Source organism: Rhopalosiphum maidis, chromosome 3 (genome assembly GCF_003676215.2).
Source record: "Rhopalosiphum maidis isolate BTI-1 chromosome 3, ASM367621v3, whole genome shotgun sequence".
Classification (NCBI taxonomy): domain Eukaryota; kingdom Metazoa; phylum Arthropoda; class Insecta; order Hemiptera; family Aphididae; genus Rhopalosiphum; species Rhopalosiphum maidis.
This window is the reverse complement of record NC_040879.1, coordinates 57,751,781-57,777,937: the sequence shown is the minus strand read 5'-3', so window position 1 is coordinate 57,777,937 and position 26,157 is coordinate 57,751,781. Positions and strand designations below refer to the sequence as shown.

Sequence of the window (26,157 nt, the reverse complement as noted above, 5' to 3'; positions counted from 1 at the left end):
TCGCCCGTCATAATCTCCAATCGTGATTTTTTTGAGCATGACATCGAACTATTTGATTTTGTACACAGTTTTACGTTGTATAATTATAATTGTGTGCACTGTATTATAATAATATAATATTATAAAGTAATTATAAAAATGTGAAAATTCAAAAAGGACTGTTATGTATGACGTAGGTAATCATAGGCATTTTTAAAACTACGACTGACAAACGTCGAAATTTGTATGGAGCTTACAAACAATAATTATTTTAAATTTCTACCTAAATAAACAGTTATATTAATATGATATTTATAAAATACGGAGTTATTATATTACGAGCATGATTAACTAACTAATCATGATTACGAGTACCGATACCTATTTTTGTTATATATTGTGCAATGATTTATGAGTTTATGTGTTTAAATATTGAAACTATTGTGGTATATTTTTGATCAAGGATTAACTGTTATTAGATATTTAATAATACCTACAATTATACTTAATTTTTTGAAGGTGTCTATTACCTATTATAATTTACAAGTGTATACGTAGGCACGTAGCCATGTAGGTAGATATGTTAATACACGACAAAATAGATCTTTTTTGTCATGTGTTAATATATATTTAACTCGCCTACATAGTAGTTACACACGATTGTTAACTGAGATCTATAGATCTATATGAGAATAAAAAAACATAAGCTCATTTTTAGCAAAAAAATAAAAAATCGAAAAAGCCAACGATTATGCACACAGCACACAGATAATGCTCTTACTTTTAATAAATGTGAATATGTAATAATAGGTAATTTATTAAAATATCAAAGGCAACAGCCAAGAACACTTAATTGGTTCTACTAAACTCAAATTTGTCATGTATATTCGTAAAACGGAGACAACACATGTGAGGACGTGAGGATAGCGCCGTCGTCTAAGTATAATTTTCAACTTCATAATAATATAATGCATACAAATAATTATAAGTAATATAATATTATCTATTCAGTGTTTTGAATCATAGGACCAATGAGCCAGAGGGATATTGTACATAAATTTCATAAATTATATACATATATATATATATATCTTAGATCAGGGATGGCGAACCTTTTGATAACTGCGTGTCAAATCGAAATGATTGGTTTGATTTTATTTGTCTCGTGTGTCAGAAACTTTTCAGACATTTTATTTTGATTAAAAAATAATTAAACATATAAACATGATTTCATTTGTTGTACCATATTTTATATATTGGTATTTAAAATCAATGGTTGTACGTATTTAATTTTATGAGATTAGGAAATGGAAAATACAGATTACGTCGATTACGACATTACGTTGATAATATCTTATGATATATTACAATAATAAGTTAAAAATAATTTCAAATTATCAATAATTTGTTTGGAAAGTGAAGTAAAAATTATGAATTATACGAGTATTTAAATTGGAGTGTCACTCTGTGACACGCGTGACATAAGTTCGCCATCCCTGTCTTAGATCATAATATATTCGTATACGATGGATGGATATCCATATTATCCCGATATTTGGACCATTCGAAGAACATATTAATATCTTTAACCGTGATTATAAGCGACGAGTTTTTTGTTGAGACGTGCTATCTGCGCACGCGTGTGTTCGTCGCACATTTATTCTAATAACTTCATTCTCCTTGGGATTTCATGAGTGATAACTCAAATAAATATGGAACGAGTATACTCACGCAGTCGCAGTAACGCATTTCAAACTCGTCGCTAATATATGCTTCAAATTGTTTACATAGGCGAGAATATGGGCTATGGCTCTATAGTCGCGGTATATGATCTGTATATATATATAAAACCATGTTGGTGCGTTAGAATTTCCTGTTATCGGCGATAAGCGCCGCCGATTCTGTAGTCTGTACAATCAAAATAATAAAATATTATTATCAACAACATTAAAAAAATCGTGTGAACAATAAATATCATCTATTATTATTATTATTATTATTAATATGTGACAAATTTATTTTGTCAAATCAATCACCGTAAAACGTATTATTTATTTAATGTTGTGATTTTATTACTTCTGAGTTAGATGCATAACAAAATAGATAGTCATGGTTCGACGTAGTCAATTCATTCTTCATTTAATTGTTCTCCACTAATCGTTACTACAATATAATAATTAATAATATTTAATAGGCAATAGTTATGTTTAAAGTCGTAGTAGTCTAGATTTAAGCCCCCTAACGTACTCTCGTAAATAATTACAAATATGTGGACTATATTCTCAAGAGACTCGTCCAAAGATTTTCCGTACGAAATCAGCGAATCACCGAGTTACGGGTTCAATGAAAAAAGTCTGTGGAAATTGAATAAAGGAAAAAAAAAGGTAAGAGTGAAGTGTAAATTGTAATGGCTTTAAAAAGAGTACAAATTAATTCATAATTATTCAAAGATTTTTAAATTTCAGCAACATGCCTTCGTGGTTGAGTAATATTTGTAAATTTTATATAGATGATTTGTGCCCTTTGAATAACTTCAGAAGTAATAATTTCCTACAGTTAAACAAAATTGTCACAACTGTTTATCAATAAATTCCATACTGATGTTATACTAACCAGGTTATAATTAAAAGTTAATCAATGATTTTTAATTACAATTGTTAATTAAAAAAATCTAATTATTTCCTATTTGTATCTCAATTCATTATTATATGTTTTTGATAATGAGTATCTTCAATTAGTGAATTATATTAATATTGCTGAGCACTATCAGTCATTCAAATGATTGACACATTTTTAAAATTTTTTTAGATACAATGGTACCTAAATGTACATGGAAGAATTTTAATTATAACTTAATTTCTTTCATTAATACTATTGCTCATTTATGAAAATATTTTACAGAAAGATATTTTAAATTAATTTATTAACTTTTATTATATTTTTTTCAAATAATTTAATTATGGCCTTTTCATAATATATCTAGCCACAAAGGCTGCTTAAAATACATTTTGAGTAATACTATAAGCTTATCTTCCCAATAAGTATTTTTACTCTTAGAATTTCACTTAAAATAAACTATTTTAATTAATTTGATACTCATGCTATTGTGCCAAACATATTTAACATAACACAGTGAAATCTTTAAATACTGGACACCCTCGGCCGCCAAATTTTTGTCCGGTATTTACAGGAAGAAATATAATATTATAGAAATAAAAATTTGAAATTATAATTATTTATTTAGTTATTTATACATATACATAGGTACATATTAAATTAAATTTATTTTAATTATATTTATGTATTTTTAAAAATGTAAAGGTAAAAAGAAAAAAAAATGATAATATAAAAATGAAAACTAACATATATTAAAAAAAAAAAATCAGTTACTTTAGATTGTTTTGTATTTTTACACAGTCATTTCCTATGTTAATGCATTTTCTAATTCCACAAATTTATGATAGAAATGATTAAAATCAAAAGTTAAAATACCTTAAAAGTGTTTGTTATTTAGAATGTCCGGTATTTAGAGGTTTTCCTATAGAAAGGTGTGAAAATGTCCCCGTTCCCCAAAAAATTTCCGCTATTTAGAGATGTCTATTATGAGAGGTTTCACTGTATACATCAACAACGCAAAATTATGTATATAATAAATATTTTATATGTAATAACTAATAACAATTATATATATATGTATTTTTTTTTCTTAACAGAACACAGCACAAGAAGTTTCCATTTTTGAATTTTTAATCAATGATGACATTCCAGGAAGTGAAACCCGTTCAGCACTTGCTAAATCAGCTGTAAAACATTTGAAGACTTTAAAACATCCAAATATTCTTAGTTTTTTGGAAAGCTCTGAAGTAAATAAAAAAAATATAATCATATTGCATGGCTTTAACCAAAATAACTTACTCATCACTAAAAGCAATAATCAAGCATGAACATTTTTTTATCATGAAATTGAATTTATTTTTAGGTTAAAAGTATAATATATTTATCTACTGAATATGTTGAGCCACTTCAATCATTTATATCATCTCAAAACAACCTTAATACAGATATTATGAAACAGTACATTGCTTGGGGAATATCCAATATAATAGTGAGTAAATTTTTATTTTAATGTTATTCAATATAAGATAATTTTAAGTTAATGTTATTTTAAATATATTTCAGGAAGGATTAAAATTTTTAAACTTTGAAGCAAAACTCTGCCATAATAAAGTCAATATTTGGTCAGTATTCGTAAATAAAGCCGGCCAATGGAAATTAGGCGAATTAGAATATATGAATTCCGTTGAAAATTCTCCACCATCTTATGTTAGTGATTTATATCGTGCACCTGGACATCGACAATCACCGTTGTAAGATAAAATTATTTAATTATTTTAAGGTTGTCTGATTTTAAAGTTTTTTTTAATTGAATCATCTTAAACCAACAATAGTTCATATTTTTGCGTAAATAAGCCAACACTAAACGTTCGTTAAATACTTTTCAATTAGATGATTTAAAAATATTATATGGTTTTACTAATATTTAACTAACATGTCTAAAATTGAATACATCTCTCCCTTAAAATGCTTCTATAAAACGCATTTTGTAAGTACATTTGAATAAAAAAAAAATCATCACAAAGAAATTATAACAATTTTGATGATACATTATTATAAGAAATAAATATTAAATAATGAATATTTTTAACTTGCATAAATTACTTATTTTAATGTTGTCATTTATCTGTTATTTTTAGTTTTAAATATTTAAAAATGTTGTAAACAGTGTTATTGTAACTAGTTAATACTTAGTTTTGTTTTATAAAATAATTCAACACTAAACATTTGTATTTTTGTAATAAAAAATTTATCTAGTTACCTTTTAATTTTGTAACTAGTAATATAACTTAATTACTTTTTAAAAGTAACTTACCCAACATTGTAGTTGTAATGACTATAGAACAAACTTTATTTTAGTAAGAGGTAAATTAGTTTTAACATTGGATTTCTATAATCAATATAATATTATTTCTATAAGTGTGAATAAAATATTTAAGTTAGTAATCTATTATATTATTTGTACTTATCAAATAAAACTTTTTATCATTAAAAAATAATAACTTTATAGTTGATTATAGACTGCTAATATGCCTGGCATCTCTAAATTATTTATATACTTTTATATTATTATTAAAAATGTTATAATGAACAATCAATACTTATTTTTAGTTCAATTGATATTTGGGGTCTTGGTGTACTAATATGGGAAGTATTCAATGGCCCATTAAGTAATCAATCAGCCTTAAAAATGTCAAAAAAGGTAAACTAATATTTTACTTAAAATATACAAAAATAATTAATATTATATCATTTTAATTATACAGATTCCTAAAGAGATTTTGACAATATATCCAAAGTTGATAGCTGTAGATCCTATGAACCGTCCATCATATGATATTGTGATTTCTATGTTACGAGAACAAGGATATTTTGGTAATGATTTGGAAAAAACCATGACATCATTGAGCCAATACCATATATTAGATGATTTTCAACGAGCAGCATTTCTTGAAAAATTGCCTAGCTTACTGGAAACATTTCCCAAAAATATAGCCCTCTACAATGTGTTGCCTAGTCTTCTTGAAATGTTTAATTATGTTAAAGAACAAAAAGTTATATTTCGTTCAATGATAAAGGTAATCAAGTTTACTTTTATAGAGAATAAAAAATATATTCCTATACTTAGTCAATCTAATTTTGTTTTTACTAGTTAAGTGCCATGTTAGATGATCATGAGTTTGAGGAAAAAATAGTACCTTGTATTGTTAAACTATTTGAGTCCAACGATCGAGCTACCAGATTATTATTACTTAGTACAATTGAACTATATGCAAGTATGTACATAATTTAATAATTGTATGTCAATTATTGACATTTACCAGCATTATTGTTAGTTTTATATCAGTCATGAAATAAAATAATTAATTTATCATCATATGTTTATTGAATAAAGCAATTAATATTAATACAAATATAATTGTGTACCATTTTTTGTTTCATTATTTTCATCTTTATAATTTTTAAATAATTATTATTTTTTCAGGCCGATTAAAAGCCGATTTATTGAATACAAATATATTCCCACTATTAGTCAGTGGTCTAGCTGATGCTAATCCAACTATAAGAGAATTAACTGTTCGAGTAAGTTATTTATCTGAACCTTAAAGTAAATGTATATTAATTACAGACTTTTTATTTAGAGTATGGTTTATATCAGCTCAAAATTGAATTATAATAATTTAAATGTGGAGTTAATGCGACATTTTGCTCGCTTACAAATGAAAGATGATCAGGTATAATAGAACAAGACATGTATAAATTATTAATTAATAATAATATATTCATATTATATATTTTGAAACACAGGGTAGTATAAGGACCAACACCACTGTGTGCTTAGGTAAAATAGCTCAACATTTAGACCCAAAAAATAGGAGTAAAATACTGTCCTCAGCGTTTAGTCGTGCACTCAAAGATCCATTTCAACCATCAAGAATAGCAGGTTGTTCTAGTCTTATTCTTTATAATATATAATTCTTTTTATTTTTATAAAACAATATGTTTTAATGCCATTATTATTATTGTTCAGGTGTTTCAGCATTTTCAGCTACTCAACAGTATTATCCTTTGATTGAAGTATCGACCAGAGTATTGCCAGCATTATGTCAAGTAACTCTTGACCCTGAAAAAGGAGTACGAGATATTGCCTTTCAAACAATCAAAGGATTTTTAGGAAAGCTCGAAAATGTATCAGAGGATGAAAGATTAAAAGAAAAAATGGGTAGAGATTCTTGTGTTATCTAACATAAAATTATACATAAACATAAGCATGCAAAATTAAGTGGCAGGATCGGCAGCTATCACCCCTCCAGACTAAATTTCTTTTTTCAATTATAGTTTATTAATTACTTCAAATATTAGGTAATCTCAAATCATGAATAATATCAATAAATTATCTTTAAAAATATTGACCAAAATATCACTAACAATAAGCACTTAGTCACATTTGTCGCGTTCTTTTCTCTTAATTGTTTTTTTTAAGAATTTTGATTGCCATAGTGATCATCAATATGAATATTATCATTTCTGTCAACTATATTACATAATTCAAGTTGGTTCATGTACATAATATTAGTTTCTCTCTGTCGTAATCGTTATGTATGTTATGTTATTAACGCTCAAATTCTAACTATAGCTATAGTATATACAACATACTGCCTTGGTTGCCATTTGAGACATTTCAAAAATTAATTTTTTTTTCCAATATTTAATTAAACATCAACGAGACCTAACCTCATAGATGCTTAGCACTATTCAAAAAACATGTGTAGTCACTGGTCGCTACGTAGCGGCGATCAAACGCCCACATATCATCTATAGACCGCCAACACCGTGGTGACCATTTTCTGTGGCCTCTCAACAGAGTCACGGTGCTCGCTAGTTAATCAATTAAACATTAATTAGTTCTTCTTTGTGTTACTTAGTTTGTTTATGTCATACAAATACTATAATAATTTAATATTAATGGTGTACAAAAAAAAAAATATCTACTCCTTCAACCACTGCCAAAAGGGATCGCGCATGCCTAAAATATTGAATTTAAATAATAATTTTATAAGGTTATTATATTTTGTAGAAGAAGAAGTCACTAATACTACGAATCCAGCCATACCCGGATGGGCAGGATGGGCTGTTACTACGGTGACTTCCAAATTTTATTCATCCAAAATTCCTCAAAAAGATGATAAATCAATTGAACTATCAAAGAGTTAGTATTTTTATTTACAATGATTTTTACCTAATTTATTATTTATAATAATGTGTACTAATCCAAAGAATTAAAATAATTTCATCTTGTTTTAACTTGTTTTAAGGTAACTCAAACAATATAAATTTAAACAACAGTGAACAGATGTACAGCAATTTACCGAAAGACAATACTGTGAAAAATGAGTACAAAGAGAAACAAATAGATAATATAAATACCATACAGGTTAGATTTTTATTTTTACACAATAGTTAATAAATAATTTCTTTAACATATCATAATATTATATTTAAAATTATTTATTTATACATGCCATTTTTTTTTTCAAAAGGAGTTGATCTATTAATTATATATATATTTTTTGATTTTTAAAAATAAATTGTTTTATTTCTAGAACTCGCTAAATCACAAAAATTCCATGGAAGATTCTACATCGCCCAATGATTGGGATGATAATTCTGGATGGAATGTTGGAGATGATTGGGAGAGTATTGGTGATGACACTTCGGTAAATTACAATTTATAAAAAATGAAATATGGTTAAAATGCCAACAGTTGGAAAATTAAAAAATTAAAACAGATATAGAACAACAAAAGTCAACAGATTAAAATGATAAAAACTAAAACAATAACAAATAAAAACACAATTTTTATTGTAAAAAATTACCATATAACATACATAGATATTATTAAACTCACTTAATTTAAAAACCAAAATGTTAATCATGGTTTTCTATTAAATACAATTATAAGCTAGGACTCTAGAATCAAAATAAATTTTAGTTACAATAAACTAGATATTTTGATGATTGATCTTTTAGTATACACAAAATAGTAGATAGTATACCTATTAAAATTGTATTACAATTATTTTATTAATTTTTACTAATTATTAATTACGTTTTTAATATAATATTCAATATAATTTATTGTTATAGAATTCCGTAAAAAATAAATCTGATTTTGGTTGGGAAGATCAAGAGCCTATTTTATTGGAGGATCCTGATGAAGTTGCCAAAAGTGAGTATTCTATTAACTGTTTTAAATATGTGTTAACTAATTGATTATATAGAAGCAGAAGCTGAGTTGATAAAAGAAGAAATGCGTAAAAAACGTGAAGAAAGAAAACAAGAACGTATAAGACAATTAGAATCAAAACGTAACAACAAACAATCATTAAAATTAGGTGGTAAAAGATTATAACTAAGAAAAATAGTTAATACAAAAAAAATGTTAAGTTTTTTGTTAAGAACTATAAATAATGTTTAAAAATATCAAATACATGAATTACTATGACTTTTTAATTTATGAATTTACTTTTATAGCATACTCTTAGTATTAATACTAGGTTGCATGAACGTTCATTAAATATTTAATGAATCAATGAAATTGAATGAATAAACACTTATTCATCCTCTTAAAGTTCATAAAACGTTAAATAATGTTATTAAATCATTAAACTATTGGGTACTAGTTATTAAACTAAAGGTCCAATTTTGGTTTATTCAATTTTAGTCACTCATTATTCATTAAGCTTGTTGTCACTGTGCGCTTTGTCTTATTCATAATAAAAAGTGCTGAAAAGTTTCTATCACTTTTTTATAATAACCTCAAACTTCAACATAAACTTGGTATTATGTTAAAAACCAATACATTTTTATTAATTTATTTGTGCAATCTGAATGGCTCAATAAAACCGTTCATTAAATACATTTAAAGAATGATTTAATGCAACCAGGTATAAAATTATACATTAAGATAACACATTTTGAATACTTAATTATTTACTGGACTTAATTTTAATCTATATTTTAATGTAAAGTGATAATTTAATTTATAAAATATGATTTTTAATATCTTAATACCATATTTTTGCAGAAAAATGAATTATTTATCAACTGTTAATGAATAATATATGATCATTTAATAAAATTAACAAATAAAAATAAATTTCTTAAATGGTTTATAACAAAAAATTTGAGTCAAGTTTTATTGAAAGAAGTCCAGTACCCCTATCACAATTTTATCACTGTCGAAAAGTTACAATTGCACAACAACCGCCCTAATGAAAATACCTATTAGGGCTTCAGGTTTTAGAGGCATCCCGTACATTTTACTCCTTAATATCATTAAAAAAAAATTAAATGTATAGATATATAAAAATGATAAAACTTAAATACTAATATAATTGGTTTTATACTAACTGACTCATTAATAATAAAGTTTGATTTATATCCATGTTGCGTTTATTATATTTAATGGTAATTTTAAAAAATAAATATAAACTTCTTACTTCTCTCCTCATCATTCTTATTTTTGTCTATATAATACATTAATTAATTATTTATTTGAAAAATTTTCCATTTGGTTATGATAAAGATTGTAGATCATAATGATATCATGCTTATCATAATAAGAATTTTATGCCTATTTAGGTCATCATTTGTAAATTATTTTTAGTTTGTATAGAAGAAAAATTAATTTCGCACCCCCCTCCTCCCATGGTCTCAACTCAAATATGCCGTTGTTAAATTGTACCTGTGTATTTAATAATATTACAGTTTAAAAATAAAAAAAATAACTAAAGTATGGTAACAAAGATAATTAGTTTAATTCCAGTGGAGTATTAAGAACTGGGGAATATATTATGTATATACTTAATACTTATTAAGTCATAACACTCATAACAATATTTAAAAACTAATACACATACAAGAAAAAAATCATTATTCAACATTGGTTAATTTGATTAAATAATAAATATTATTGTTTTAATTTTATTTAAACAAATTAAGATTTATTATTAATTTCAAAACATAAGATTCATCAATATAAAATATATTAACATTTAATTTTTCGTGATAATAAAGTGAAAAATATTTTTTATAATTATGGTTTTGAATTTGTAGGAAAGTGCATTTCTTCTCGGTGATTGTGAAAGTAATTTTGTAAGTACATCTTTTTAATTTTTTAGGTCATTTTTTTACCTTTTTAGGTCATATTCTTCTTTTTTAGTTCATTTTCCGGTATTTTTTATTTAATTTTGTCAATTAATGTCTTTAAAAACATTATAAATAAAATGATTTAGGCAAGTAATATTATTAAAAAATCAATCAATAATATACTAATATCATATAAATATTTAAATTAAATTAATAATCATTTTAAATGCATTTTTTTTGGTTTTTTTAGTGCATTAAATTCACAGCCCTAGTGTTATAATTATTATCGAAAGAGGTGAGAACATTTTTTTGAAAAACATAATTTTCCAACTTATCATTACAATGCTCAGGTATCAATTTTTGGCCTAAGAAATTCCTTTTCACTGAAGCCTTAAAATTTTAGTTGTGCCACTAACAGAAAACTCTTACAATTGACTATCCATTTAATATAAAATATTAATTAAGATTATTCCCAAAATTGTATTCTTAGAACTTATAGCTAATAATAATATAACATTTTTAAGACATTTAATATAAAAAAAATTATTGAGAAAATAAATGTCAAGTATATTTAAAAATATACCGTGCAATAATTTGTATACATAATATTATCATTAAGTATATTGTATGATAATTATTATTATTTATAATCAATACTATTATTAAATAAAAATATATATTTGTAAATTGTTATACCCTCACAAATATTTTTATTTCTGTAAAAAAGTTTTGTTTATATGTATATTTATATGATTTTAAATTATTTAAATTATAATCATTAGGTATTTTATCAAAATGTATGCATAATACTTTTTTTGAAACTAAATAGTATAATTGGCAATTAATAAATTAATTTTAATTTTAGTTTTGTTGTTTAAAATGTTGCATTTTATTTAAGATTTATGAGTACTTATTAGATTAGTAATACTTTAATTACCTATGATCATAATATTTATTTACTGTGACTATACGTATTATAAATTAGTAGATAAATTTTGTAATTCAATTCAGTTAAATAATTTTGACAAATATAAAAAAAAGCTGTATAATTACTTAAACCTTTTTAAGTTAAATGACTCTGATTAATAATATTTGTGATTATCAACAGATTAAGACAAGTATAAACCGTGTATCAGTTATGTTTATAAAGATACCAACTTTTTAAGACATTTAAATAATTATTAAGAAATGTTTAACCAAAAATTACCTAAATATTTTATTAAATTTTAAACGAAAAATACTTGAAAATATTATGTATACACATATAAATAATTAATACCCAAATAATTTGGTCATTTTTTTTATCAAATGTATTGTTAATTTAACAATTGAATTAATGAAAATATATTTTTAATTTTAAAATATTACCTACTAAAAATAATTAATGTAGGTACTAATATTAAGTTTTATATTTATAATTTGTCTTTGATTAATGTTTTTGATATAATATATATACAAATACCATAATTTTTGAAAACATCGAAACAAAATTGTTCATGTTTTTTTTTTTTTTGTTCTTATTTAAGATTCTGAACGGAGTGATGAATGTATTGATTCTACAATGATGTGTGTTTTTTTTATTATTATTATTATTTTTGTGTCTGTTATCACGTTTTGGAGTAGTAATAATGCTTTGATTTTTGACTTCAGCCGTTCTTTGAAAAGGAAAATTTATCTAGTTGGTACTTTGGGGGGTCAAAAGTAAAAAATTTCCAGTAGTTTTCAAAAGCGTCAGGAGAAACCCTGAAAAAATAACGGAAAAACGAAAATTTTTAAGTATACTTAAACACTTCTTGGCAAAATCGATTTTGCTGTAATTCAAAAACAAATCATTGTAAATACTTAAAATTTTCACCAAATGTTTATATTAGTGTTATCTATTTACGATTAAATATTCAAAATATTTAGAATTTTTTTAAACTAAAAGTTTATAGTATAAACCATTGAAGTTTTCGATTTTTCTAAATTTTTTTCTTGATATGCCGATAAAAAAAATTTGGCTTTCCAAAAAATCTTTAAAATTTAATACAAGATTTATTATAAGTTGTACTTATCGTAGTAAAAAAAAATCAAAAATCATTAGTCACAATTTTTGTTTATAAGCATTTAAACTTCAAATGTTTACGAAATATATCAAAATCGCGAAAATTTGCAAGGAATTTTGAAGTTGAAAATTCATAAAATTTTTGTGATTTATACCTTAGGTTAAAAATTCAATGCAAGGTTATCCATAAGTTTTCCTTTAAGTAACTATAAAAGAAAATTCCAGCGTCAATATAGAAATAATTTTATGAGCGTATGAAATATAATTTTTTTCGATATCAAGTCAAATAACGATGTATTACAATTTAAATATAGGTAATATACTAATTATCATTGACTGACAAATCATCTCCGTTCAGAATCGTTTTTCGTGTACAATAATACCTGTCATTGCATTCAAATTTAACACATCTATTATAGTGACCAGTGACCTACTCTCCATCTGTACTATACAGCAGAGCGATACCCATTTTTCCACCTTTTTTTTCTTGGCTCTATTGTTTACCGAAGTACATTTTTATTTCATTTATAAACAGCTAATTAAATATAATATTAATTTAAAAATATATTTTGCATAAATTTTATTTGTGGTATTGAAAAAAATAGAAATGAACAATTTGGGGTCCAAAAGTGTAAATTGTACTTGGCCCATGAATTGGTAAATCAGACACTGGGTATGATGTCCTTGTAAGGTTATAACTTTCTTTGTTTATTTGATTATTTCTGAATTTAAATTGAAATAAAAACAGTGTGGCAGCCAGCAGTTATTTTTATAAATATTAATACTACTTTACTTAATTGATTTACTTTAACTAAATGTTAATAAATGTTTCTATACATTTCCATAGAAAATACCATGTTATCCAAACACATTAATTATAAATTTCACTTAACACATAACAGTGAACAAATTACCCATTCCATATGTTCTACAAATAGGTATATTATAGTTTTTCAATTTTATAATTTTCGTTTTGGACCCTATTAGAGATAATTTTTGGATCCACAGATCATGAATAAAACAATTTGGGTGCATGCTTTAGAAAATCTATACTTTAGAATATGAAATTATTGGAAAAACTATGTTTTAAAATTGTATTATTACCAACTTTTGGTGTAGAATAACTATAAAATATCTGTGGAGTATAATTGGGATGACGGGAAATATCAAAATACCAATTTTTAAATATAATATTGTTGTAGTGTAATTATGATCAAGTTTTATTTTGTTGTTTATGGCCAATTTTTATTATAATTCTACAAATTAAAATACAATTCCATATTATCTGTGATTAGTTTATATCTGATTGAGAAAACGAAAATTATAATAAAGTAGTCCTGAATTATATAGGTACCCACTGTGCAAAATACTTTTCTTTATCAAATCTTGTTTTTGCAGTTTTAAACCAAGATTGAACATTATTTTCATTATTTTCAAAGCTAGTCTGAATATTGCTGATGATTTTTTTTTAACACCTTATAAAACATATTAATTTTAAAATCAAATTATATTATTTGTACAAATAAAATATGCTCTATCAATCCATGAACAATTCATTACAAATTTTTTACTAAAAAATATTTCTATCAAACAAAAATTGTCTTGAATAAATTCAAAATTATGTATAAAAATCAACTGTTTTAGTGTATAAACATACACATTTTTCTTTAACATTAGTGTCTGCTTGTAAATTTAAAAACTCTATCTCTAGAATTATTTGAAAATTTTTATCCTGGTACCATCTGGTACTTAATATTGGCAAACCCATTTTTCAAACTATTCATTTGATCCCATAATCATTCACTCATTACCTATACAATTAGCAATTAGTCCAGAGTGAATTTTTTTTTAAATAGTTTTTAGTTCTTCTAATATAAATAGAACTAAATTATTTATAAATTTAAATAATAAAATAATTTTAAACTAATAATAATAATGATTGCAAAATGATCACCATACCATAAGTATACTGTACCTATATGCCTATACATTGATTTGATAAACCATCAGATATACTAGGCAACAGTTTAGTTAAATGATTTTCAGTTAGCAACATATTTTATTGAAATTGTAGTCAATTTTTTCCTTACTAGACAATAGTAGTAGGTTGATCCATAATAAAAAGACCAAAGATGTTATTTGTTCAAACTTCAAACTTCATTAATTAAATTATTATAATTTGTAATAAATTCAATTTATTCCTCAATTGATAATTTTTTATGGCTTTATTATATCGTGCATATTTTTTAGTGGGAGGGGGCTGAACTGTTTTTTAGGGGGGCTAGAGTTCCACCTTGCCCCCCTTGGTGCCATGCCTGTGCCTTTATAACATATTTTTGATTTTTAGGCACAAGCAAATAAACTATTTACTAATGGTGGATGGTGAAACTTTATATAATATATATTGTATCTATCTATCAATGGGTGTATTTTTTGTGTAGGAAATTACGTTGAATTAGATAATATCCACCTAGCTGTAATAAGTACCTCGTATAGTAACTTACATTTACTCCCTATGCATATTTAGAATGCCTATTATAATTTATACTTTATAGACTTTTAGTCGTATACTTTTTTAGAATAAACGGCATAGCAAATCGTAGAATATATAGCTTTCTGAATAAGTATAGATACAATATACATATACGAGGAGTGACAATTATGCAATAGAAAATAGAAAACAAAAGTAACTATTTCCAAATTATATCGTAAGTAGTATTTCCTATGTAAACAATTTTTTTATTTGACAAAATGAATAATGACGCAAAACGTACCAGTTCCTGAAATTTTTACAAAACGTACTATTTTCCATAGTACTATTAGTACTAACATAGGGAATTAAATGCACAACTATTTACATTGGTCTTAACTCTTAAATTTACTTTTTATACATCAAAATTGTTTAGTTATATTATTAATAAATTAAATTGTAAATAAATATTGTGCGGATTACTTATTTTCATTTGTTTATATATTATTTTGTATAATAAAATCATTAAAACGTCTCTACCTTAATTATAATTTTTGATTGATAAAAAATCTAAAAATGAATTTACTTTTCAACCCATCTACATCAACTATAACGTATCTTTGAACTGACGTACTGCTTCAAATTCGTTTGTAAATTAAAGCAAAGTTGTGGTCTTTCATATAGTATTAGTCAATACAAAAAATTTTGTTAAAACTAAAGAAATACAAAAAAAAAAAAATGTTTTAATTTTAAATATATATCACCACTATAATCACTAAAACGTAATAAAACAAATATAATTTTTTTTAGAAATGTTAAAATTTATAATATTAAGTACATTGTTATGTTAATATGTTATCATGGAACTTAAAAATATATATTACTGGAATATTTGAAACAGTTTTTGCATGGTGGGACATTAGATTTAGAAGTATAAGATAACATTCAGTGACTGTTTTGTATAAATGTTTTAATAATATGTCTATTAAAGTCGATTCATACAAATATTTTCTAAATTATATTAGTTTCTATAGCTGTTAAAACGGAATAAATTATGTAAAATATATTAAACCTCAATTATATTTTAATGATTTAATAATTAAAATTAAAATTAATATTCCAATTATATTTTTTTCGTAAATCACCCTGCAGTTTCATGGTAAGATTAATTTTATTGTTTCAAATATAGATATTAAGTATTAAAACACTTAAGTCGTCTAAGCCGAGTCGCATAAAAAAAATTATTCATTTCATGATTAATTAAAATTTAATCACCAATAATGGGTTACTTAATCATATTTAAGAAAACAGTTTTCTCATTATTTATTTATTAAATGTTAAGTGGCTGTTTGTACAACCCAGCATAAGAATAATTAAATAATAAAAATATCTGTAATGGAAAACGTGCTATTTCAAAATTGGTCATTCAAATTATTAAGACAACAAAACGGTTATTATTACAAATAATCTAGTTTTTGACTTTTTGTAGCACAAATTGCGCCATGATTAAATTCGAAAATTTAGTCTAAATATATAATATTGATTAATTATTTAATGATAATTAAAATACAAAAATTAGAAGCCTAACATAATATTATAAAATATCTCCACGAATAATACGAATATATAATTAATAAATTATATAAAAAATAAAATATTAATACTCACACAACGATTGTGGCGATCGTGACAATCAACATGTCGATTATGGATGACATTTCCGGAAAGAAATCGAAATATTTTTGAGTTTCCTGAACGTCACGGTAATTATAATAATTCAATAAAAAAATTTTAAACGGACGTAATAATTATGCAAATTTCAGCGATTTTTGTGCAAATCCATCATCAAAAAAATTTTTTGTTCGTGGTTGGGTATACTAGTGAAACGTCGCTCTTGCGATTCCAATGATACAAATGTCCTGCGAATTGTAAAATGCATTATACTACTTGCGTGATGATTATTAATAAAGTAAAAAAATTAATATTTTAAATTGGTTTCTATTCAATAAATCAATATGTGATGTAATTTTACGTACAATTTTTTTTCTATACCAAACATTTAAGTTTTTAAAGGTCTATATACAACCAGACTAGTCTTATTTTGAATATACTATAGGCAGATTAGTTTCGCTAGGCGTCTTCACACTTTTGGTTGCTTACTAATTTATACAAATTATGATATCATTCGGTTACTTTACGTATAATAAATTATTAGTGTAATATATAATTATTTCAAATGTATTTATTAATATTAGCAATCCAACTTATATAACAGCAATTATCACTTACCAATAGAGTGCGATAAAAACCAATCAAATATGTGCTAAAAGATCTTAAATATGCATAAATATTATAATTATACACTTAAAATGTTAAAATATGCATACAATATCAGAAAAATATTTATTTTTTGAACATTTAATTAATACAATATATTTTAAAAAAATTACAGAACCCTACTATAGGTACTTTTCTACTTTTCTTCTATTTTTTCGTCACTTTCATCATCTCGGTATACGTATTTTATTTCCCCCATTATTGATCTAAGCTCATATTTGGGAAAACTATTTATACCTATTACCATAGTATACCTAAAGTATTAATTAATTTTGATATGAAACAAAACTGTAAAAATATAATACTTTTTTCTCATTTTATAATAGACAATAGTATATATTTTAAAAATGTCTAAAAAAAAAAATTGAAAAAACTAAAATATGCAAATTAAATTGTAAAATAAGCCATTAAAATAGAAAAATGTGTTAATATGCAAAAATATGCACTAAAAAGTTTTATTTTTTAAATCGTTATGTCATGAAACAAATTTAGTGTTCACTTAGCATAATAAATATTCAAATATTTTAAATGCATAAAAATCCGTGCTCTACTTATCAGTTTGCGTGTAAACAACCACTAGTTGCTACTAGCTAGTACCTAGATGCACAAATATTTTATCGTACTACACTCTTAAATTTGCGTACCTAATAAAATATCGACTTTTTAAATAATTTTTAAATAATAAATGTTAAAAAATTTGAATTATAATAAAACATGTAAAACAACTATAATATTTAGTTTAAATTGTTAATTCGTTTATAAATAGTTATAGAATTTATTTTGCTGTTGTTGTAAAAACCAAATGATTATGTAGGTGGGTACATTTTATTTACAAAGACGAAAAACTTTAATTTATTGAAATGGAAAATTTATAAATGCAATATTTAAATCATTTACATTTGAAAGAAGACCAATAAAAATACAAATGCAAATGTAATTTGAGTTATAAAAAATGATTGGTTAAACAAAATTGCAATTAGAGAATATATTTTTTAGAAGATATAAAATAAATAATTTTTTTTTAATACCTACATGTAATAACTAATAATTATTTTTACGAGATGGTATATATTAAAGCTTATAACTTTTTTGGCACATTAAAATAAATAGTTATTATGAAAATGGTTTACATTTAATCCAATAAAACATTATTTAACGATGTGATTTAGTTTTATTGAATGGAATTTTGTGTTATAACTTTATAATCTTATACGAAATTAGCTTATACATATTCGGTTTATTCAGTTTGTGTCATTTCAACATCATAAGAGGTTTAGAGAAAATAGGATATTGTCGCTGGCTCGCTGCAAGAAAAGCTCGGCGCAAAGGGTTAAAACTGCACCGTCGTCCGTCGTTCAACGCCCGCCAGCCTTTCACTTTCCAGTAAGTAACTACCTAGAAGAATTCCTTACATTTTATCAATCATTTGTCAATTATCAATCATAATATTATATTATTTACCGTTCGGTGATAGTAATGAGTATTGACCTCTACTTAATACTTAAATAAAATGTGAGGTGTACTAGGTGTAGCATAGGCGTAGGTCATTTGGCGGGGCGAATGGGGGTCCCCCACGACTAAACTATACTATTAGTTAATTTCAGGCTGTTCTGAGGCACATAGCACACTCGTACCTAATATTGTTTATTCGCTATACATAAACAGCTATAAATATAATAGTATTATTAATATTTCTTTTGTGGCATAAATTCTAAGACCGTGACAATGTGACATAAACATTTAAAATTTCTAGAACACGTCTATAATATTATATTATTTAATATTTATTAGGTATATATATATAAACATTATAAACCATTCAAACTTTTTTTATAAATTCCTATGAGTTCGATTTCATTAGAGCGTTCATTTTCGTCGTTACGCCGTAACTTATACTCGAAATAGTATTGGCCAAGACTAAAGGATTTGGCTTTATTACATTTATTACAAAAAAAATTTGAACTAAATTTTGATATAATTATTGACCAATTCGATGCACAATCAACAATTAAAGGAATACGATTGCAACTAAAATAATTTTGACTTTAAATTTATGTTTATTAATACTGTTATTATAATTATTTTATCAATATACAATATTCTTATGTTTAAAAAAAGTTGTTTTCTATAAATAAGTTACTTTGTAATTTTCATATAATTACTAGCTATCCCCGTACACTTCGTCATCCATACAAAATGCACCCGTGTTAAGTTTGGTTACCTTTAATGCTAACAATGCTAACATTTAGCGTAAGGAAAAAAACTATTTTTAGTTTTGTGATTTGGTGTATAGATGATATCTTTGACATATCAATTTTATATAATTGTCCCGTCTAGAGTTGCATTTTTTCAATCGATTAACCGATTATGTTTCATTCATTAAAAATAATCTAATATTCGAATAATCGATTAAATAATCGCACAGCCTTATATTATGTACATTCAATGGTATTTTCGAATTCAATTTTTTCAGGTTTTCAGCAAAAATTGATTTAACCTACTAATCCACCGTATTTTTAATAGTAAGTTTAATTAATTTACTTAATAGCAATATCATATTACATAACACGAAATAATCTTAGTGGATTAGGCTACTCTAACCTTTATTTTGCAATATTTTTTTCAGCCAACAGACAACCTCAGTGGCTTATTTACACTTCACGCTATTAAATAAATCGTTTTATTTCGGTCAGAGGTTAATAAAGAGGTAATATATTGAGGTCATTTACCAGGATAAAAACTATCCTATCTTATGACGGATCACGGAGATAAAATTACACACATTGATCATAATGTCATTAAAATCGGTTGAGTAGTTGATACATTGAGAATATCATACTCGTCGTACACGAAATTTGTATACACAAATTACAAAATATAGGTATTAGTTAGGTATTTTCGTATTAGTAGGTTTAAATTTTTATCGAATATTACTTAGACTTTTATGACAAACGATGCAATTGGGTGTAGCCAGGATTTTTTTATGGGGAAGGCTAAATAATTTTAACTTGTGTTATTGAAAATCAAAAATAGCAACAAAACAGAAATACTGATAATTAACATATTAACGTTGTTTTGCCGTTAACGTATTTAATATTTCAAATAATTAAAATTTGTAAGACTATTTCCATATTTAAATTTAAAAAGGTTGAGAAAGTGGGTATCGCTTTGCTGCATTGTAGAGATGGAGAGTAGGTGAGTAGGTCACTTTAATGGATGTGATCTTAAATTTAAATGCAATGACAAGTATCATTGTATAGGTACCAAAAACGATTCTGAATGGAGATGATTTGTCAGTCTAGAATAATTAGTAGGATATATTATTATTACCTAAATTTAAATTGTAATATATCGTTATTTTACGCGATTTCGTAATAAATTAAATTTCCTATGCTTAAAAATGTCTTTCTATATCGGCGCAGGAGTTTTTTTTAGAGTAATTTGAAGAAAATGTTATGAAGAACCTTGTATTGGGTTTTTAACCTTAGATATAAATCACAAAAATGTTATAAATTTTCAACTTAAAAATTCCTTGCAAATTTTTGCGATTTTTGACATTTGTCGTAAACATTTGAACTCTAAAGTCTAATGCTTATAAACAAAATTTGTGACTAACGATTTTTGGTTTTTTTTTATTACGATAAGTGCAACTTATAATAAACCAACTATTAAATTTTAAAGATTTTTTGGAATGCCAATTTTTTTTATCGGTATTTAAAAAAAAATAAAACTCAGAAAAATCGAAAATTTCAAATGTCTTCATAAAATAGCTTAAAAAAGTCAAAATATATTAAAAATTTAATCGTAAATAGATAACGTTAATATAAAGACTTGGTGAAAATGTCAAGTATTTACAAAGGTTTGTTTTTGAGTTACAGCAAAAAAAAAAATCCATTTTGTCAAAAACTGATATTGCGGAAAAATTCCGGTTTTTCCGTTACTTATTTAGGGTATTTCCTGTCGCGTTTGAAAACCACTACTTTTGACCCCCAAAGCACCAACTAGATGAATTTTACTTTTCAAAGAGGGGCTGAAATCAAAAATCAAAGCATTATTTCTACTCCAAAACGTGATAACAGACACAAAAAAAAATAAAAACATGCATCATTATAAAATAAAAATACATTTTCCACTATGTTCAGAATCTAATATTTCAAAACAATATAAAAATACCGCCAATGGGGGAGAGGGGCTATAGTCCCTTAAGCCCCCCCCCCCTTGGCTACGACACTGCAATTGGGGTTTTATAATAAAAAAAAAAATAATAATATAAATATATCACTTTGTGATTGTATGAGTATATATTATAGTAGCCACAGACACCGAATCGTCTATAATATATATATAGGTATATACTATATACCTACAATTTACACATTAAATATTAAAAAATATTTGTGAAGAGACACCCTTTACACCTAAGAGAATGAAAAAAAGCTTACATCACTCTCTCAGACTGAATATACACATAAAATTTCATGACAATCGGTCAAGCCGTTTCGACGACATACATTTTCCATTGTGACACGAGATTTTTATATACCAATATACCTATTAGATAAATATTAAACATGGTTTTAAAAAAGAGTAGTAATTTTATTATTGTTTGGTATAAAAATTATATTATATATAAAATAATGTTTGCTTAAAAATAATTAAATGAAAAATAGTCGTAAAAATTATAGAACAGTTTTGTTATAAAAATTAAATTTGAATAAGATTATGAAAATGTGTAGATTCGCAAAAATTATTCTCCCCTCGTCCCACGTGAAAAGAGTCCGAGTTACGCCGACGAGTCGTAGTATTTTATTTATTTAGTATGCTCGCCTATTTTATAATAATAATAATAATATATTACGATAAAATTAGGATCCCCGTGTTCGCCGGCGACCGTTTACTAACCGCGTTCCGTCGGCCGGTCGGTCTCCGCCGGGCTCCACGCATTCCGCTTTCGCCTCCATGATGCCAACGCACGCCACTGCATTATCGCGTTCGTGACAACGTGTACGGTCCCGCGACCCGCAGCCGTCCGCATACACGTAGCGCTGAACCAGACGCGACACGAATTCACCGTTCCGACATTTCTACACGTCTTCACTATACGTTTTGCGTCCGTCCGCCGTTGTTGCCAGTCGAACAGTTTTTGCCGTTTTTAAATCAATCCAACAACAACCGTGAAAATGGTGAGTATTCGGTTTTTTAGAGTATTTATTTAGCGTCCAGACGATTTTCCCGTCATCGCCCATTTCTCCGCGTATTGTTTTTCCAAAGCCGACCGTCGCGATCGACGTGTTCGAGTTACTTGTAAGGGAACGATCGACCGGAACACGAAACGTGTCCCATATGCTTCCCGACGTTGTCTGGGCTTTTGCGCGCAGGTGCTTCTCTGTTCATATTATATTTACCGCATACGCTTTATTGCTTAATGGGGAAAAGGTTAGGTGGAAAAATGAAACGATTTTTGGATACGTGGCTAGTAATTTCGAATTTACAGTTGGTTGAGTTTTATAACTTATGTTTATATATTAAGCTACAGCGTATTTAAAGTTTGTATTCGGACACTCAGTGTACACAAATCATAACTTTCAAAACTTGTAAATTGAAGCATCTCATTAATGCATTTTGAAAACTGGTGAAAGTACTTACTGTAGATTCCTTGTTGCTGATACGGTATGTGGTTTTCTAGTAAAATTGTTACTTCAATGTACCTTGATAAATACTAAAAATATTTAATGTGTTAGCTATACGTCCTAAGAATACATAAAACAATTTTTAATGAGGTCGTCATATTTTTTTTATAATTTGCCAAACTAGTATGTGTTGTATTTTTTTAGCATTTATATTAGTATAAATGGATTTATTATAAAACTAAAAGACAAAAATATTATTTAGGGCATCTCGTAGATTTATTGATATTTACATGTTTAATTGGGTTATGAGCATATTAGAATTTTAATAGTTTACATAACTAGGCACTTTAAAAAATAATAAAATGCTCTAGATCAGCGGTTGGTAATTTTTTAAATTCTTGGCCCACATTCACAAATTAAAAAGTTTTGTGGGCCAGACAAAAATAAAAATTTTATATTCTTAAATTATTTACTGTCTTAAACTTTGAAATATAAAATGTATATAATTAAAAAATGTCATCATTTTAGAATTTAAGGCGGGCTGTGTACAATAGTTACACGGACCACTGGTTGTCGATCACTGCTCTTGATAATATCTTTACGTATACATTTTAATATTTAAGCTAACAACATAGAATTGATTATGCTGAGTTTGTGTTAAAATTAGCCATGTTGCATATTTGCAAAATGGAGATCACGCAAGTTTGGCATACTATTAAAACCTTGTAAACTAGTGGTTAACTCATTGTTAATTACTTTGGAGTATATTACATTGATAGTTGCATCTTGTTATTTTCAACTACAATACAATACAATACAATACTTTAAAATACAATTTAATTTATTTTATTTATAATAGTAAATTTTATTAATACTAATCAATAATATAATATAAATCACATCTACCTACATACCATAATAATAAAAATATATATAAATAAGATAATTAAGTTTTTAAATGCAATTAGTCGATATAATAATAATATTTTAGGTATCAAAGTATAGATTTTTTTTTTTTTGTGAATGATATTATTTTTTTTTAATTTCCTATTATATTTTACTAATTTTAACAACCTGATTAAAATATATATATATATTAAGTCTTAAATGCGTATGTATGAAATACAAGATATTAATGAAGTGCAATTGTTATGACTATAGTGTAACTAAAAATAACAGGTTAAAATTACCTACTGCATATAATTAATTATTCATTTTAGTTAGTTAATAGAAATATTATTCTGTGTGTTGATTTGAATAAAACAAATTTAAAAAACAATATAAAAATTTACACTTGTGACATCAGCTAAGTTAAATAGAGTGAAAAAAATAATTACTATTAAATTTATTATTAAGATATATTAAAAAATATAAAATATCTAGTTTTGAAATAAAGTACTTTTCAAATAGAATATTTTAATTATATACATGGTCATAACTCATAACTAAAGCATAGCCAGAAAAATATCAAATCGTTGTAATTTTAAAGCTAGAAGATATTATAATTATTCGCTTTAAACTATTGTCATTTGATATCAAAAATATAATATAAATAATTGATTAATTTCTACTAATATAGAAAGTTTTATGAAGCAATAAAAGCTGAAATAGTTCTTAATATAACTAAAGAATTTAAAATAGTTGATGCTTTTATTCATTGTTTGTAATTTTGTATGTAATGTAGTTCTGTATATAGTAAAGTTATAGTGATAAATATGAGTTGGTAATTTTTTTTTTTTAAATAATAAGAAACTATTTTTTAAAATCCCCAATAGTTCTTGTGTTATTTTACTTTTTTTTTTTCCTTAAGTTTGGACAAGATAATATAGCTTGAGTAAATATAGTCCACCAAAATTGGGCAGCACTTGATTTTTTTTTTTACAAGAATAACATTTTAACATATTTTATATTATATAATAACAGGAAACTAATTATATGTATTATTTTTAGCCTGTAAACCCAAGTGCAATGCAATCGGCCAATAATGGACCTAGGTCACCATCTAAACCAGGTGCATCTAGAACAGCCGGAAATGTGCTTAGACAACGGTAATAATAAACTTCAAATAAGCTTTAATTGTTAAGTTCCCCATTATTATTATTATTTTTAACTTGAATAATTTTCTATAATCATGATAAATTTTATAGAACATGGACTTTCAAATATGCATATATTTGTCATATACCTTTTATTTTTTACTATATTTCACGGGTAATTTATTTTATAGAAAAACTGCTGCACCTACTACATCAGTTAGAAACCGCAATACTGGAACTAGCAGTGGAGGCATGTGGCGTTTTTACACAGATGACTCACCTGGAATTAAAGTGTAAGCATTTCCTTAAAATATTTGATATTTAAACTTTATACAACAAATATAACAGTTTTTTACACACTTGCACAATTACAATAATATTTTATTTATTTATTTTAATTCATAGTTTTGTTAAAAATGTAAATTATTCATGTTAAAGTTTTTGCACTTGACACCTCATTATATTTACAATATACATTAATAAGTATTAACTTTATAATATGAAATATTTATTCATCATTGATTTAATTTTTTTTTATTGTTTATTTTTTCAGAGGACCCGTGCCTGTATTAGTGATGTCTTTATTGTTCATTGCATCCGTTTTTATGTTGCATATTTGGGGAAAATATAATAGAGCTTAATTTATTTGTTTAATTTATTTTGTATATAATTTATCTTAAGATCATTCCCATTTTTTTTTATAATAATTATTGAATTCTACGTGGCAATATTCACTATAGCATTATATTAATGGTTACAAAAAATTAAATATCAATCAATACAATTTTATCAATAAAAAGTTTTTTTTTTATATATAGATTTTTATATCCAAAATAATATAGTCTAGTATTGTGAATTAAGTGCCATGGTACATCTTATTCATAATAGTTCAAC

General features: G+C 25.2%; 2 protein-coding genes across 2 annotated transcripts; both read left to right on the top strand.

The window, feature by feature from the left end:
• Positions 1-1,959: 1,959 nt before the first annotated feature.
• On the top strand, positions 1,960-9,108 carry LOC113556090 (N-terminal kinase-like protein). Its single transcript, XM_026960827.2, has 16 exons — positions 1,960-2,363; positions 3,693-3,842; positions 3,959-4,084; positions 4,159-4,346; positions 5,206-5,296; positions 5,361-5,672; positions 5,747-5,870; positions 6,080-6,177; positions 6,237-6,329; positions 6,403-6,538; positions 6,626-6,817; positions 7,673-7,804; positions 7,911-8,029; positions 8,199-8,312; positions 8,743-8,824; positions 8,877-9,108. The coding sequence occupies exons 1-16, from the start codon at positions 2,247-2,249 to the stop codon at positions 9,005-9,007; spliced, it is 2,205 nt and encodes a 734-aa protein (XP_026816628.1). The 5' UTR covers positions 1,960-2,246; the 3' UTR covers positions 9,008-9,108.
• A 13,513-nt stretch (positions 9,109-22,621) lies between these two features.
• On the top strand, positions 22,622-25,917 carry LOC113557086 (protein transport protein Sec61 subunit beta). Its single transcript, XM_026962391.1, has 4 exons — positions 22,622-22,780; positions 25,178-25,275; positions 25,455-25,556; positions 25,817-25,917. Exons 1-4 carry the CDS (start codon positions 22,778-22,780, stop codon positions 25,902-25,904), a joined length of 291 nt encoding a protein of 96 aa, XP_026818192.1. The 5' UTR covers positions 22,622-22,777; the 3' UTR covers positions 25,905-25,917.
• Positions 25,918-26,157: the final 240 nt, after the last annotated feature.